This window comes from Xenia sp. Carnegie-2017, unplaced genomic scaffold, assembly GCF_021976095.1.
Source record: "Xenia sp. Carnegie-2017 unplaced genomic scaffold, XeniaSp_v1 HiC_scaffold_23, whole genome shotgun sequence".
In the NCBI taxonomy this organism is placed as follows: domain Eukaryota; kingdom Metazoa; phylum Cnidaria; class Anthozoa; order Malacalcyonacea; family Xeniidae; genus Xenia; species Xenia sp. Carnegie-2017.
Genome location: NW_025813486.1, coordinates 18,985,473 through 19,000,546, shown reverse-complemented (window position 1 = coordinate 19,000,546; position 15,074 = coordinate 18,985,473). Strand labels below are relative to the sequence as shown.

At 36.1% G+C, this 15,074-nt stretch overlaps 1 protein-coding gene and 1 long non-coding RNA gene across 2 annotated transcripts; one reads left to right on the top strand and one right to left on the bottom strand.

The window, feature by feature from the left end:
• Window positions 1-2,119: 2,119 nt before the first annotated feature.
• LOC124447711 lies at window positions 2,120-2,722 on the bottom strand. The gene is made up of 2 exons (XR_006948808.1): window positions 2,603-2,722; window positions 2,120-2,257 (listed from the first exon to the last, which is right to left on the bottom strand). It is a non-coding gene; the product is annotated as an uncharacterized LOC124447711 (long non-coding RNA).
• Window positions 2,723-3,101: 379 nt separating this feature from the next.
• Window positions 3,102-14,941, top strand: LOC124447682 (tuberin-like). Its single transcript, XM_046998651.1, is given in 41 exon segments — window positions 3,102-3,352; window positions 3,444-3,536; window positions 3,880-3,990; window positions 4,072-4,151; window positions 4,223-4,287; window positions 4,360-4,405; window positions 5,548-5,634; window positions 5,707-5,755; window positions 5,825-5,927; window positions 5,930-5,949; window positions 6,028-6,101; window positions 6,167-6,293; window positions 6,551-6,694; window positions 6,768-6,911; window positions 6,977-7,080; window positions 7,162-7,243; window positions 7,765-7,920; window positions 7,994-8,131; window positions 8,197-8,319; window positions 8,400-8,506; window positions 8,764-8,839; window positions 8,904-9,026; window positions 9,105-9,188; window positions 9,253-9,303; window positions 9,801-9,907; window positions 9,983-10,065; window positions 10,153-10,246; window positions 10,313-10,415; window positions 10,487-11,132; window positions 11,206-11,385; window positions 11,487-11,617; window positions 11,683-11,740; window positions 11,851-11,891; window positions 11,974-12,057; window positions 12,132-12,168; window positions 12,228-12,638; window positions 12,712-12,986; window positions 13,129-13,402; window positions 13,802-13,941; window positions 14,246-14,422; window positions 14,498-14,941. Coding segments are annotated over 41 exon segments (5,346 nt in total). The 5' UTR covers window positions 3,102-3,214; the 3' UTR covers window positions 14,678-14,941.
• Window positions 14,942-15,074: the final 133 nt, after the last annotated feature.

Genomic DNA, 15,074 nt, shown 5'->3' with positions numbered 1-15,074 from the left:
ATTTATTCAAGCAACTGCTTCGTCGTGACTTATAGTGCACATTATCTTCTTTTGCACCATTTAGGGAAATGAAACAACAGTGTATCTCTCCTTCATTGATCCCATTGCAGCCGTGGTAGAAGGATACTGCTTCTCTGCTTTGTAACTCGGCTAAATATGCCATAGAAACTTTATTTCCGTGCAGAAGCGTGTGACGATTGCAATGACTTTAACATCCGACTAACTTTCACTTCTTGCAAAATCAAAAACTACTTTTCATTCAAAGATCCTATCCCTGATTCTATTAAATCTATGTATGGTGGTATACCAATTCGATTGTGCGGGATGTAATTCCCGATATGTTGACGGAAATTCCCGTCACTTGTCCTCAAGAATCAGGGAACACACCACAACTGACAAAAACTCACATATCATGAAGTTAATATAAATGTACACAGTGAGAGCTGTGATGTTGGAACATGTGAAGATGCCTACAATTATGTTAATTCTGCTGAATATTTTGAAGAATATCGCCCACCTGATAACGATGCCAACATTGAAAACAAATACTTATACAATAAATGGTACTTAGTGACATGTTCTTAGTATGTTCACAAGGTTAAATAGTTGGAATGTTATTAAACAAAAAGAATGATAGCATAATGCTATAACCAACAACTACAAACAATAACGACCTTATCTAACAACATTTGAGAAAATTTTCCTTTCTTCAAAGCAGAGAGCCTTATACGCTACAAGTCCCGGGCTTGTGGCGAACTCTGCTATAACGGTCACAAGCCCGGGACTTGTAGCGTCTAAGGCTCTCTGCTTTTGAGTAGACTTGTCTCGTTTACAAGGAAGAGGAGTGAAAGGTTAATTTCTCAAATGTTGTTAGATAAGGTCGTTATTGTTTGTAGTTGTTGGTTATAGCGTTGTGCTATCATTCTTTTTGTTTAATAACATTCCGACTATTTAACCTTGTGATTATACTTATTCATATCGGCAAGCGGGATGCTTGTAACAATCTATGTTTAGCATCGATAATAGATTCATTCTTTTCCAGTGGAAAGGGGGGTGCTTTCACTGAAGGGCAATGATGTATTGTCTAACATCAACACCGGATTATGTTACTGATATTTAATATAGAATTCGAGCTTTGTCCGTATGAACTGTTCAACATGCAACAAACAACAAGCAAACAAACAACATTTGTATACCGGCCAGTATTAATCCCCGCCAGGGGCGTTGACCGGTCCATGAACTTTTCTACGCCAAACGTCTCTATCTCTCGCCATATCTCTCGTTATACCCATCGCCTTCATATCACTGTTCACAGCATCCATCCATCTCTTTCTCGGTCTACCTCGTTTGCGGACTCCATCAACATTCATATGCAACGTTCTACGAATTTCAGCACTTTCTTCCCTCCTTTCCACATGCCCAAACCACCTCAAACGCTGGCACCTTACCCAATTCTCGATACACTCAACACCAACTCTTTCTCTAATCTCTTCACTTCGAATCCTATCCATCAACGTTACAACGTTACATGCTTCGTTACAACGAACTGTTCAACATGCTTCCAAACAAAAATGAGCAGGAATATTCAGTTTATTAATCTATGACAAACCTTTCACCTTTTAACTCTGCCATACCGGTCACAAGCCCGGACTTGTAGCGTATAAGGCTCTCTGCTTTTGAGTAGACTTGTTTCGTTTACAAGGAAGAGGAGTAGAAGGCTAATTTTCTTAAATGTTGTTAGATAAGGTCGTTATTGTTTGTAGTTGTTGGTTATAGCATTATGCTATCATTCTTTTTGTTTTTCTTAGTATGTGCTATTGTCATATTCTAAAATATTGACAAATTTGATACAATGTTTTATGACACATAAAATTATGAAATTTTGCACAATGTGCTCCAGGAAGTGAGTGATACTGAGTGATAAACTTAATGAAGTTTTCAAAATTGATAAAGAAATGAACAGTTTTGGGTTTTGGGAAGATCGAACTTGTCATCGTGGCTACCTAACTGTAAAATGTTGTTAATATTTGTATTGATAAGAAATATTTTAAATGAAAAATTGTTTGTGGTAAGGATGTTGGTCATTTGACCAAAGATATATAAATAAATTTAACAACAGTTTTTCAATTGTCTGTTATTGTTAAAGATTTTTACAATATTACTATCCATTTTCTTCTATGTTGTCCACATTTTTATGCTCTACATCGTTTGTAGAAATATTTCTTCTGTAATTTCTTGCTATTTCCTTAAGTTTCATCTGCAAAAAATTCATCATATTTTATGTAATTATTTACTAAACTCAGAAATTACAATAATAGTACAGTCAAACCACAGTATAGAAACAATTCAAGAGTAGTCGCACTCCATAGAAATTTTTTGTGTAGTGCATATCTTATTACCCATGTGATTAGCAAAGTGGCAGCCAGCCAATTGCTTTTTTAGCAGTCAAGCCGCAGCCAGTAATCTAATAAAATATACAGCACCAAGTTGCTCAGTGGAGTGAGACTACTGTATGTTTTCATACTGTGGTCAAACTTCTAGCTACTGGCACTTTGGAAGCAGACATTGCTCTTTAATCCTTGAAGCTATGCTATTACTGTACCTCTATTAAATGGACACTTCCCATAAATAAACACCAGTTACCACATGTATCAGTACATGCAAGATTTGACATGACACATAGGTCAATTATTTGTTATATGCTCAGAAATAAATCTCACATATTCACCTTATGGTCATTGACACATTTCCAAAAATTCTCCATCTCGCTATGACATCCTCCGACCCAACTATTTCTGTAACACTCGATCAATATTTTATGATAGTTTTCACATGCAGCAAGGGATCTACGAAAAACCAGAGAATGATTGTTAAAACACAACTTCATTTGCTTCTGTAGCAACAATCCCTTACAAAGATTTGATCATTTCATTTTCTTCTTTTTCTCCTTTCGCGTCCTCTGATTGTCCGAAAAATAATTTGAACACATCTCCAAAACCCATTCTCAAGTTATGAAGTTTGTTGGTGGGATCTTCGGACAAAGTGGAAACACTTTACAAATTTCCGTTGTCATCATCATCGAAGTCGCGTGATCACTTCGAGACAGAGAAGATCGTCCATTGAGAATGCTACTTCTTCGCTTTAATATCTGAGGTTTTAGCCGTATTGTAAGTTATAAAAGCAGCAGTATTGTTGCAAGTGATTGACTCTAGCTATGTCTCGCCCGCCTGATAAAATACGTTCCCGCATAAAGCAGTTGTTCGGCTTAAAACGAGAGACGAGCGACACTTCATCTCCTCAGTCACCAGCGAGTGTGATTGAGGAACCCGTTGATTGTTATGAATTACTGAAGGTAAGGTAAAGATGCAAAGGAAATAATAATGCTTTAGTTTGCATGATCTTTCGTTTTGTACTGACTAATAATGAGTATTTGTTGCATTTAGGAAGTGACACAAGAATCTGGCAACACTCGATCGTCACGTGCCAGGATTCTGAAGGAACTCTGTGAGGTCGTGGCTGCCAAACAACTGGAGCCGGTATGTCTCATCTTGAAAATTGGTAGATTTCATATTAATCAGATGTTGTGTACAATTATTGCATACCTTGCCACAGACTGTCAGGGTTAGGGTTATGGTAGGACTTGCAGGTGGTACAAGTGTGTGGTAGGGTTAGGTTAGGGTTATGGTAGGACTTGCAGGTGGTACAAGTGTGTGGTAGGGTTAGGGTTAGGGTTATGGTAGGACTTGCAGGTGGTACAAGTGTGTGATAGGGTATTCTATGATTGCTCCTATTGTTTGTGGCAGCCTATTAGGAAGGTCTTTATGTCCTTGAGAATGAGGTCAAAGAAATTTTTTATATCAATATTTTTAAACATTATAGCGTGGAGTTCAATCAATGTGGGAAGCTGTAAAAGATTTACTGAATGAGGAGAATACCGTGGATATTCGACATGTAACATTGCAATTTCTTACAGCACTTGTGACTGGTCAGGTCTGTCAAAATTGTCTGTTACAAGTATTTTTTGTTTACACAGAGAACCTGTTATATGTTGATGATAATCTTCTGTTGTAGTATGATCATTTAAAGTTATTGCGCGCTCATTTTTTCTCTGTAATGGAAAATCAAAACATTACTGAAGACCTGACACCAAGGTAAAAGACTGTGAACATTACTTATGCAGTCCATTGCCCAAGTTTCTCATTAAAAATTGGTTGATTTTAAGGTTGCATTTTCTGAAAGCATTATCATTAGATGGCAAAGATATTACATACTTTGAAGAGAAGATTGGTAAAGAATACACCTGTAGTTGATTACATTGTTCATTTTGTCTTAATAAATATCTTTTTTCATGTATTTCAGGGCCATTTCTCTTGTCAACTATGCCTGCTGTTATCTTTGCCGAAAAGTAAGTAAATGACTATATAAAAGAAGTTTTTTTATCCTATATTGATCCTCTATTGATCCTCTATTGATCCTATGTGTATCCCAGGTATCTCTAATGCTGGAAATCATGTTTGTCATGTTACTACAAACAAGTCTCCCCTCTCCCCCCCCATGTTAAGCATATCAACACATATAATATTCCTTCGTTCACTATTGAGTCTTTATCCATATATATCTGCGTTCACTATCTAACCTCTATCCATATATCTCATCTTTATCCACTCAAATCCCCTTGTACAGATCATGCACAAAATCTTGCAAAATCACGCATTATCTGGCAACTTCTTGTAAGATTACATCAAGATCTTATCCAAGATGTTCTACCTGGGTATCCACTTACATCCCCTGTTCACTATCTAAACTCTATCCATATATACTCCTCAGTGCACCATTTAATCTCTATCCATATATACTCCTCTGTGCACCATTTAATCTCTATCCATATATACTCCTCAGTGCACCATTTAATATCTATCCATATATACTCCTCAGTGCACCATTTAATCTCTATCCATATATACTCCTCTGTGCACCATTTAATCTCTATCCATATATACTCCTCAGTGCACCATTTAATCTCTATCCATATATACTCCTCAGTGCACCATTTAATCTCTATCCATATATACTCCTCAGTGCACCATTTAATCTCTATCCATATATACTCCTCTGTGCACCATTAAATCTCTATCCATATATACTCCTCTGTGCACCATTTGATCTCTATTCATATATACTCCTCAGTGCACCATTTTGATCTCTATCCATATATACTCCTCTGTGCACCATTTATTCTCTATCCATATATACTCCTCAGTGCACCATTTAATCTCTATCCATATATACTCCTCAGTGTACCATTTAATCTCTATCCATATATACTCCTCAGTGTACCATTTAATCTCTATCCATATATACTCCTCAGTGTACCATTTAATCTCTATCCATATATACTCCTCAGTGTACCATTTAATCTCTATCCATATATACTCCTCTGTGCACCATTTAATCTCTATCCATATATACTCCTCAGTGCACCATTTAATCTCTATCCATATATACTCCTCAGTGCACCATTTAATCTCTATCCATATTGTTTACAAGGTTGGACCTATTTCTGCCATTGCTTCGAAATTTCATTCGATATAATTCAAGTTATTTGGATGAAGATATTCTCGCTGGTTTAGTAAAGTTAGTTTTCATTCATTATAAAATATTTCTATTTCCTTTTGTAAAACATTTTCAATGTGTAGTATCTTTTAGACAAACATGTCACATTTGTACATCAACTGATCAAACAACTGAGCTTGAGGTGAATACAATTTGATTTTTAAAATTTCATCTAACTACGCACATACATTTTAATCTTTTTCTTTGCCAGCAATGTCTTGAAGTTCTTGACGCTATCGTACGCTACAGTTCTCTTCCATCTTCTGCTCTCTATTCATTTCTTGTTGCTGTCTGCAATACCGTAAATATCAAACAATTTGTGAACCCAGTTGGCGGGTAAGATAAGAACATTGTTTTTATTCTCTATGTAATACGTTTTGTGAATGCTTTTGATATTTTTTGATATTACTGCAGTTAATGCGTCATCTACTTGGCGGCCATCTTGGTCATAATGCAGTTCTTACAATGTGTTGCATCCTTGAGGACAGGTAAATGATTTTCGATATTAAATATTAAAGCAAATAATCGTTATAAATATGTTTTCATTTTCAAGCAACAATTGGAGCAAGTGTTCTTTATTACGTGGTGCTGTATTTTTCATTGGAATGTGTTTATGGGGATCGAAACGAGTGACAAGTTTGATGCATAAACCTGTTGCTGTTCTTCCTTCTTTTCTGAAGGTTTGTTCTCTTGTCACGTGATTTTATTACGTCATTCATCGTCTTAATAATGGTGTGACGTGTGCCAGAAAAACCCGCTGCTCTATCGCGTTGTTGTGTCTTATATTTCCCTATGTTATCCTCTATATCCCATATTCTTCCTGTGTTATCCACTATATCCCATATCTTTCCTATGTTATCCTCTATATCCCATATTCTTCCTATGTTATCCACTATATCTCATATCTTTCCTATGTTATCCTGTACATTTCTCTCAGGTCTTATCTTGTGCTCAACAAACCGTCATTTGTGAAGTCACATTGTCAATGCAAAGACTCGTCAAAAAATATGGTCTTCATCAACATGACGTTGCTTGGCAATCCATTTTGGAAATCACGTCAGCTTTACAAAAGTTCGTTGAGGTACAAAATATGATGTTCTAATCTGCGCTTAGTTCTTTTTTTGGTAAATTTTCTCGTGTATCATCTTCCACAGGACAATTCATCGTGTGGACCTGTTGTATCGGAAAGCTTTCATCTTCTTCTCTCTTATATTGAAGAACTTTATGAAAGACACGAGTTTAATGGATCAACTGATAAATTGTTTGAAATCGTCGCTAAATGTACAAAAAGTAGATCGGTAGGTATACGTCATGTAAGATATGATATACCTTTATAAGTTGACATTGATTTGTTGTGTTTTAGGAATCATCCGTAATTCTCCTTGTGTCCTATCGTGCCCAGTCCCTTCATCCATATTGTGAAAAGTGGTTTGAAAATATTCATGGTTTAATGAACAACTATTTCAAGTAGGTTGAATATCACATGTTGAATATTCAATTAACCCAAGTTGTTCTGTTTTTTTGATCTCTGAACTTACATTTTAACAGAGACGAAGAAAGACCCGCCATTCGACTTAAAGTTTTGGAAGTCCTTGGAAACATACTGGGAAAGTTTTCCCCCCTGTACGAGGTTTGTATCTGTGGGAAGTTTTTCCGCCTGTATGTTGTTTGTAGGTGTGGGAAGTTTTCCCCCTTCTACGAGGTTTGTATGTGTGGGAGGTTTTCCCCCTTCTACGAGGTTTGTATGTGTGGGAAGTTTTCCCCCTTCTACGAGGTTTGTATGTGTGGGAAGTTTTCCCCCTTCTACGAGTTTTGTATGTGTGGGAAGTTTTCCCCTTCTACGAGTTTTGTATGTGTGGGAAGTTTTCCCCCTTCTACGAGTTTTGTATGTGTGGGAAGTCTCCTCCTAGACAAAGTGTGTGTGAATGGAGAAGGACAATTGGTTTATGTTTTATGTTTTTAGATTTAGATCTTCCAAGTTAGTAAAGTCCTGAGAAGGACTGTCGGTGTTGATGTTGGTGTTTGACTCTGACGTTTCGACATCCTTACCTGCAGTTGTTACTAACCTGGATTATGTACATCTACAAATATGTAACGATACCCTGGTTCAAACCATTTACTTAATAGTTTGTTTAAACATTGATGATTTAGGAAGAAATCTTGGAAAATTCAGTCTTGCCATTTTTGGATAAAATCGCCGAAGATCCCCATTTATCTGTTCGTATTCGCGCCGTTGAACTCCTTGTCGATGTTGTCGAAAGCTCAGATTCTCCGAAAGTTGCTGATGTTTTGAATATTATTGAAAAAGTAAACGAAGTGACATTACTTCTATGGTCTATGTTTGCAGCTTTCCTTATTTTTAATTAGATCCTTGTTATAGGTTGCATTATCCCCAGTTGATCCCTTGAAACGTCAAGTTACCCAAATATATGACAGTCACAACATCAGTGTAATGCAGGATGATACGTCGTTGAGTGACATCAAGGAAGTCGTTTTGGCGTTAGTTCGTTTGTTCAAGGTACAAAATTCTTCATCAAGTCTTAAATTTTCTCTTAAAATGAAATGTTCGTCTTTTTTCTATAGATAAAATTATTTCGCAAACCTTCAGAACATGCTGAGAGAATGTTTGAAATTCTCGTCTCTCACATCAATGCACATTATAACCATGGTTACAGAACGTATATTGCAGCCGAGATAAGACTAGAAGTAGGACACGTGACATTGACGTTATGACGTCATCTGTATCGATAAGTTGTCGTTTTATTATTGAAGTTGGTTTTTTTTAGATTTTAAAATGTTTCCTAAGTCTACGCGCGGACAGTTATCGACGTTTGGGAATCAAGAATAAGGATGAAAAGATAAAGTTTAGCTCTTACTTTATCTGTAATGAAAGGTTAGTATGTTTTGTAGACATCGAAATTATCTTTCTATTTCCCCTAGTGATCATAGAAATCCATCATTGTCTATATGTATACCTCCCTTAGTGATCATAGATATCCATCATTGTCTATATGTATACCTCCCTTAGTGATCATAGGAATCCATCATTGTCTATATGTATATTTCCCCAAGTGATCATAGAAATCCATCATTGTCTATTTTTATGCCTCCACAAATGTTGAATGCATCAGTTTATTTTTCTTTATTTAGTTCATCTGAAATCACGACTCTCGTAGTTCTCCCATTCAGTTCAGCGATGAAAGTTATTTTAAAGTGTCTACAACAGGTATGCAGTTTATTATCAATATTTCATGTCATGGTACTGTCACTGGACGTCTTGTATATGACAGGAACTGGAGTGGGAGGTCCTTGATGTTGTCCTGACAACCATTCCACAGACCCTTGAAGATAAAAATCTGATTCTTTCTGGAAAACAATATCTTGGTTCTCTTTGCACCGTTCTTTCAAAAATGGTAGGATATTGAAATGTTTTTTGTCTTTATTGCAGAAATTTAATTTGAGCACTTTTGTTCTTTGTATCTTTTTACCAGGTTTCAAACTACGATTTTCTTACGGGATTATTTCGTGTTCCACACGAAATGCGTCGACCTCACTTGTATACGAAAATATTTCCGGTCTGTTATTTCCCGAGATTTCATTAGAAATTTTTTGTCTTAAATGAAGTAATGGATTGTTTAGGTACTCACGCAATTGTCTACATATCATTCTTATATTGGTGCAGAAGAACAAGTAAGTTAATGTTTATCAAAGATTGTTTGATCGTGGAATTAAAATGTATTTTAAAAATCCTAAGGCTGGTTGCACGAAGCCTGGATAGCGTTATCCATTGATTTGCAAGTTTTTTTAAACTTTTATAAAACGTTTTAAAAATCAAAAAAATACAAGATTCGAACTGAAATAAGATATTGTTTCGAAGATTACAAAATTTCTTTGTCATAAGAAAATATAAACACCTTTTTTACAAGTTTGAAAAATTGTGCTATCCAATGGATAACGCTATCCAGGTTTGTGCAACCGGTCCCAGAAGTATAAAAATGCATATGCAATGGTTTGTTTCGATAATTACCGCTCTGTAAGCTATTGCATTGCAGTTTTATTATATATACCCTGTATGTTTTTGTTTATTGAAACAGAAAGTTTACTTTGTAAATAACTCATTGATTTTTGTATTTTGATCTCACTTATATCGCAGTTATTCTCAATTAAAGTTTTCACTTTTATTAAAGTTTTGTCTCATGCACACTATGGAGATTGGTTTGGTTTCATATTCAGCAGCTTTATGCGTCTCCTGTCTTACTTTGTGTATGTTGGAGATGCCGTCGGTTATGGCAAAGTATGAGTACATTATGGATCATCGAGGGATAATAATTTTAATGCACTGAAATTACATAAATTTTACTATTTATAGGTTATTACCAACTTATTTGGAAAAATTTACGAAACTTTCACCAACACCTCAAGTGGCTTTACCACTTTTGGAATTCTTATCAGGTATCAGACAATCAATGGTCATCATTGAGCATTGTTTTCATACTGTTAAACGAGGAATTTTCCTATTTATTTCGTGTTTCTTTCTAGCTTTATCAAATCTTCGTCATTTATACGCAAACTTTACGTCTGTTCAGTTAAAACAAGTCTTTGGTGTTTGTCTTCATTTTATTGATTCCACAAGGTTTGTGATAGTGATCCATTTTAAACTATCGTGTTATTTTCATTATTTTTTTAATGTTTTTATCAGATACTCGCAATACACTGTTACTTTGGCTCATAATGTTATTTCATCGTGGTTTACTAATTGTCCTTTGTTATTGAGGAAGCAATTTGTATCATTTATAACAAAGGTAGACATTGCTCTCATCAACAGCCATCATGGACGATAATTGTACTCTCTTTATTTGCTTTTTTCCCACAGAGTCTTAGACTTACTGTTCAATCCCACAATACCCCATTATCGTACCCTAGTGTCCCTACTTCATCTAATATTTCACTGTTATCCAATGACGTTGGTACCAGCAGATTGAGTGCCGAAATGGTCGAGATCGCCATTGATATGATGGCAAAATATACATTCTCCTCCGAGCTCTCCCAGCCCAAGAGGACTGCTGTTATTGATAATCTCCTAGCCAATGGAACGTCGCGAAGTTGGTTACTAGGCAATGCTCTTGTTACCGTGACTGTGAGCAAGTGGTCACCTAGCAACATGTCATGCGTACACTGTTCTAGTGAAAGTTCATTATGTAAGGAGGCTTCCCCCCGGCTAAATAATATAAATACGGTGTTGACTGATGATAACAAATCAAATCAAACGGAAAATTTGGAAAGACCGCAGAACATTTATCATGCGGGCTCATCGTTTTGTTCTAAAGATAGTTCAAGTTGTTTGTGTCAGGGCTGGGCCGAGCTCTTTATTCGACGGCCAAGTGGAAATACGTCCTGGGTACTAAGGTTGCAGAATCGTCCAACATCTAGCGACATTTTTGTCGGCGGAGGTTCGCGATCTCAGGTTGAGTTGACGTCACCGGAGATTTACGATAGTTTGATTCCGAAAGAATTTTTTGGTGAGGAAGAAATTTTATGGAAATGACGAGCGAAATATTTGTTTTAATTCAATGTGTTTTTTGTCTGATTCAGATGATTTATGGGCAGAAGTGAGAGAAGAAAAATCAAAAGAAGTTTTAGCATCAACCACAGGATTACTCAGTAAAAGTGCTGACAGCGATACACTTATCGTAGATCTTGTAAAAGATGACGAAGTTCAAAATACGACCAAAATGAACGCTGAAGATGAAGTCGTTGGTAAAGAATCTTACGGTTGAATATTTATTAATCATAATATGATTGTGGTACAACGAGGGTTTCATTGGGACGATGGGGGACCTTTGTCACATTGATCACTTAAAATATTTATTTAGATAAAAATACTGGAAGGAAAGTGTCCTTTAGCCAGGATGGAGGACCTGAGAATGATAATAACATTGGTTCTTTCGTTAAACGAACACGGTATCTTAGTCATAGTCCGAGGGATGGACCAAGTGCCTTTATGGTACGCATGCTCAGTAATGAATAATATTTTACTGTGCTACGATTGCAATTTTGATGTTTATATAGGGTCTTGATGGAGTTAAAGATTCTATCGATGACGCACTTCACGAAAATCCACCTGAAAGTATGTTCTCCCCTTCCATATCCTTTCATATCTACCCTATTCTTTGCTTTTTCTAACTCTGCTTCCCTTCATCTCTTCTAAAACTCGTCTTTTCAATTTTTCATTTTTAGTGGAATGCGAAGATTTGTCCCAATCACCTGTATTTGAAAAGGTAGTCAACTTTTTTTTTCTATTTTGATTCTCTCTTTTTATCTTTTTGTGTAAAAACTCCCATAAATGTTCATTTCTTTAAGCCTGTCGTTGGGAAATCTCCATTGGATGCAAGTCCCTTGAAGAAATTTCTTCAACAAGATAAGAAATATTTGAACGAAGATTCTGTATGTTCACGTGATGAGCTCGTGTCGAAATAATGTCTTTTTTTTGAATGTCTTTCGTTTTTCAACAATTTCAGGACAGTGATAGCTTTGAGGAAACTCTTGTGAACTCAGGTAAGTGTTTATGCTAAAGGAAGGAAGAAAGGAAGGAATACATAAAATTTCTTTTTCAGATACGACGTCAGATCTTCAAGAAGACACCTTACAAAATAATTCTCCACTGATTTCAAGTAATTCTCACGATTTTGATAAAGATGAATCAACTTCTGTAGATGGTACAACTTCTGAAGATGTCACAACTTCATCACCAACATCTTGTGTTCTCAATACATCAAACTGCGAAGAAAATGAATCTACCAGGAGTTTTCACTCTCTGCCAAACTCCCCAACATCTCAAACTTCAGCTTGCAATTCATCACAGAATATAAAGCGAAGTTTTAGTCCATTGTTTGGCTTTACTGGAGATAAAGTCCCTACAAGAAACTTTCACGTTAAGACGAACAAAAGCGCCACGGTTGACATTGGTATGTTAAATCGATCTTCCTCCTATGTTGATGTCGAGGAAAGCGTTAAAGGAAAACGAGGTTGGAAGAAATTAATTAAATGTGTTTGCCTTCATTTTCATGATGTTAATTGAACGTTTTTGCTCCTGTGTAGGTATATCAAAGCTTTTCGAAAATGACAATGGAAAAAAACAAACAGTTTTACTAAGACGACAGACTATGTCTGGTAGTCAACTGCCTAAGAAAAAATTAAATCGCAGAAGTTACGATGGATCATTTTCCGATACAGCGACGATGAATCACGAAAACAATGACGAAGATATTCCGATGACTTATGACGCAATGAGTCCAAACTTCATTTTCTTACAATTATATCATTTGTCGTGGTTTGGCAAGGATCACACTCCACATGCAATACCTGAACAAGAGGTCAGTTGGTGTTCGTCTTCGGCGGCTAGAGAGTTGCTTACGACCTTATTGTTACATGTACTTCTATTTCACGACTGATTACACTCCTTTCGTCTCATCATGGCCAGTAAATTATGTTTTTCTTATGGCGTTGTGTTTTTAGTTCTTCCATCGCGCTGTCAAGAATCTTGATCGTATCATGCCTTACGATACACACAAGATAGCCGTCATTTATGTAGCTGAATATCAAGAAAATGACGAAGTAGCTATCCTTCGTAATCAATATGGGTCATCGAGATACATGGAGTTCCTGTCAGGTCTTGGGGAGCTAGTCAGACTTCGTGACTGCTCTGTTTGTGATGTTTATACTGGGGGACTGGAAAGGAATGGCGTTGATGGAGAATATGCATATTGTTGGAGGAGTGAGTTAGCTCAAGGTATGTTGGTCACGTGCTCAAGATATGTAGGTCACGTGCTCAAGATATGTCGGTCACGTGATGAGTTTAATTGTTAAAGTTTGATGGGTAGGTAGAAATGTAACACCTTTCAGTATTATGTAATGCATGAAGGGTAGACAGGTGTTAGGAGAGGGTAAAGGAGTATAGGAAAGGGTAAAGATGTGTTGTAGATGGTAAAGATTGGTAGGAGAGGGTAAAGAAGTGTAAGAGAGGGTAAAGATGTGTTGTAGATGGTAATGATGTGTAGGAGAGGGTAACGAAGTGTAGAAGAAGGGTAAAGATGTGTAAGAGAAAATAAAGACGTGTAGAGAGCATAAAGAATTGTTTGGGAACTCAGGCATTTGTAAAATATTTGTAACACAATGATGTTTTTGTTAGTGATGTTTCATATTGCAACGTTGATGCCAAACAAAGAAAAAGATCCAAATTGTCATTCAAAGAAACTTCACATAGGAAATGATAATGTAACCATTGTTTATAATGATTCAAAAACAGAATACAAGATGGGAGTCATAAAGGTAGAAATTTGTTGACGTTTTCTACTGATGTTGGTCGTAAGCGTAGGGGGGGGGGAGTTATCATTCCTAGGGACAAAGGGTTGGAGTAAATATTTTTTACAGTATATATTTATGTATAGTGGACTACCTGATTTCGAAATACACGTCATAATTTCTTTCTTTGTATTTTTTCGCCTGGCGAACTTTGTCTAATTATCAAACTTTTCCTCTCTTCAAACTTATCTGAGAATGTTGTTTCCTCCGGTCTCGCAAATGTGTGGATCATGTACGTTTTGTTGAATGTTTTCATGGATTGATTTTGTAGGGTCAGTTTAACTTTGTGGAAATTGTTATCAAACCGCTGGATAACCAAACCAACATCGTTTGTTTAAATATCAAAGATGAATTGAAAGAAATATTAATGAATTCTAACCTTACTCCGAGGATTATATCGGACAAGAATCTTGCAACATTGGTTCGCCATATGGCTTTACATGTAAACGTAAGTCTACATCATAACATAAACCCTCAGCATACTACTTCAAACTTCACAAATCTTTTCTTGTCTCGTTATAAGATGTCATCTGTCATTTATCAAAGTCAAAAAACACCAACTGATGCTTATTGTTGTAACAGACTACAACGTCTACGACAACTAAAAAGAATCAAGTCACGTATTCCTACTGCAGAAACTGAATCATTAATACACAAGAGAGAGACTTATAGTATTGTAGACTTTACAAAATATATTATTTAATTATATCCTATATTCCCTGTTGCAGAAACTGAATATAGTTCACCAGTGTGGTGAAGATTTCATCGTTATAAATTCTCTTTACTTTGTCACAACATGGCAAATTTGACCTAAAATTTCCCCAACATGTCAATTTTCACATTTCTGCTTGTAATGTAAACTTTACTCAAATATCAAATTTCTTGTTTGACCTATAATTTGAGTCTAGTAGACGTCCCCTCGTGTTTTGTTTCTTCTTCTGCGAATAAATTGTTTTCGTTTTGGAAATCAGCTGTTGAAAATATTCCAACGCTTTACAAGTTGATAAAGTATTGAGGTTCGTCTGGGTTGATTTACTCACTTCGCTCTTTTTTATATGAAATCGTTTTTGATAAAATTGCGGTTAAATGACTTAAATTCA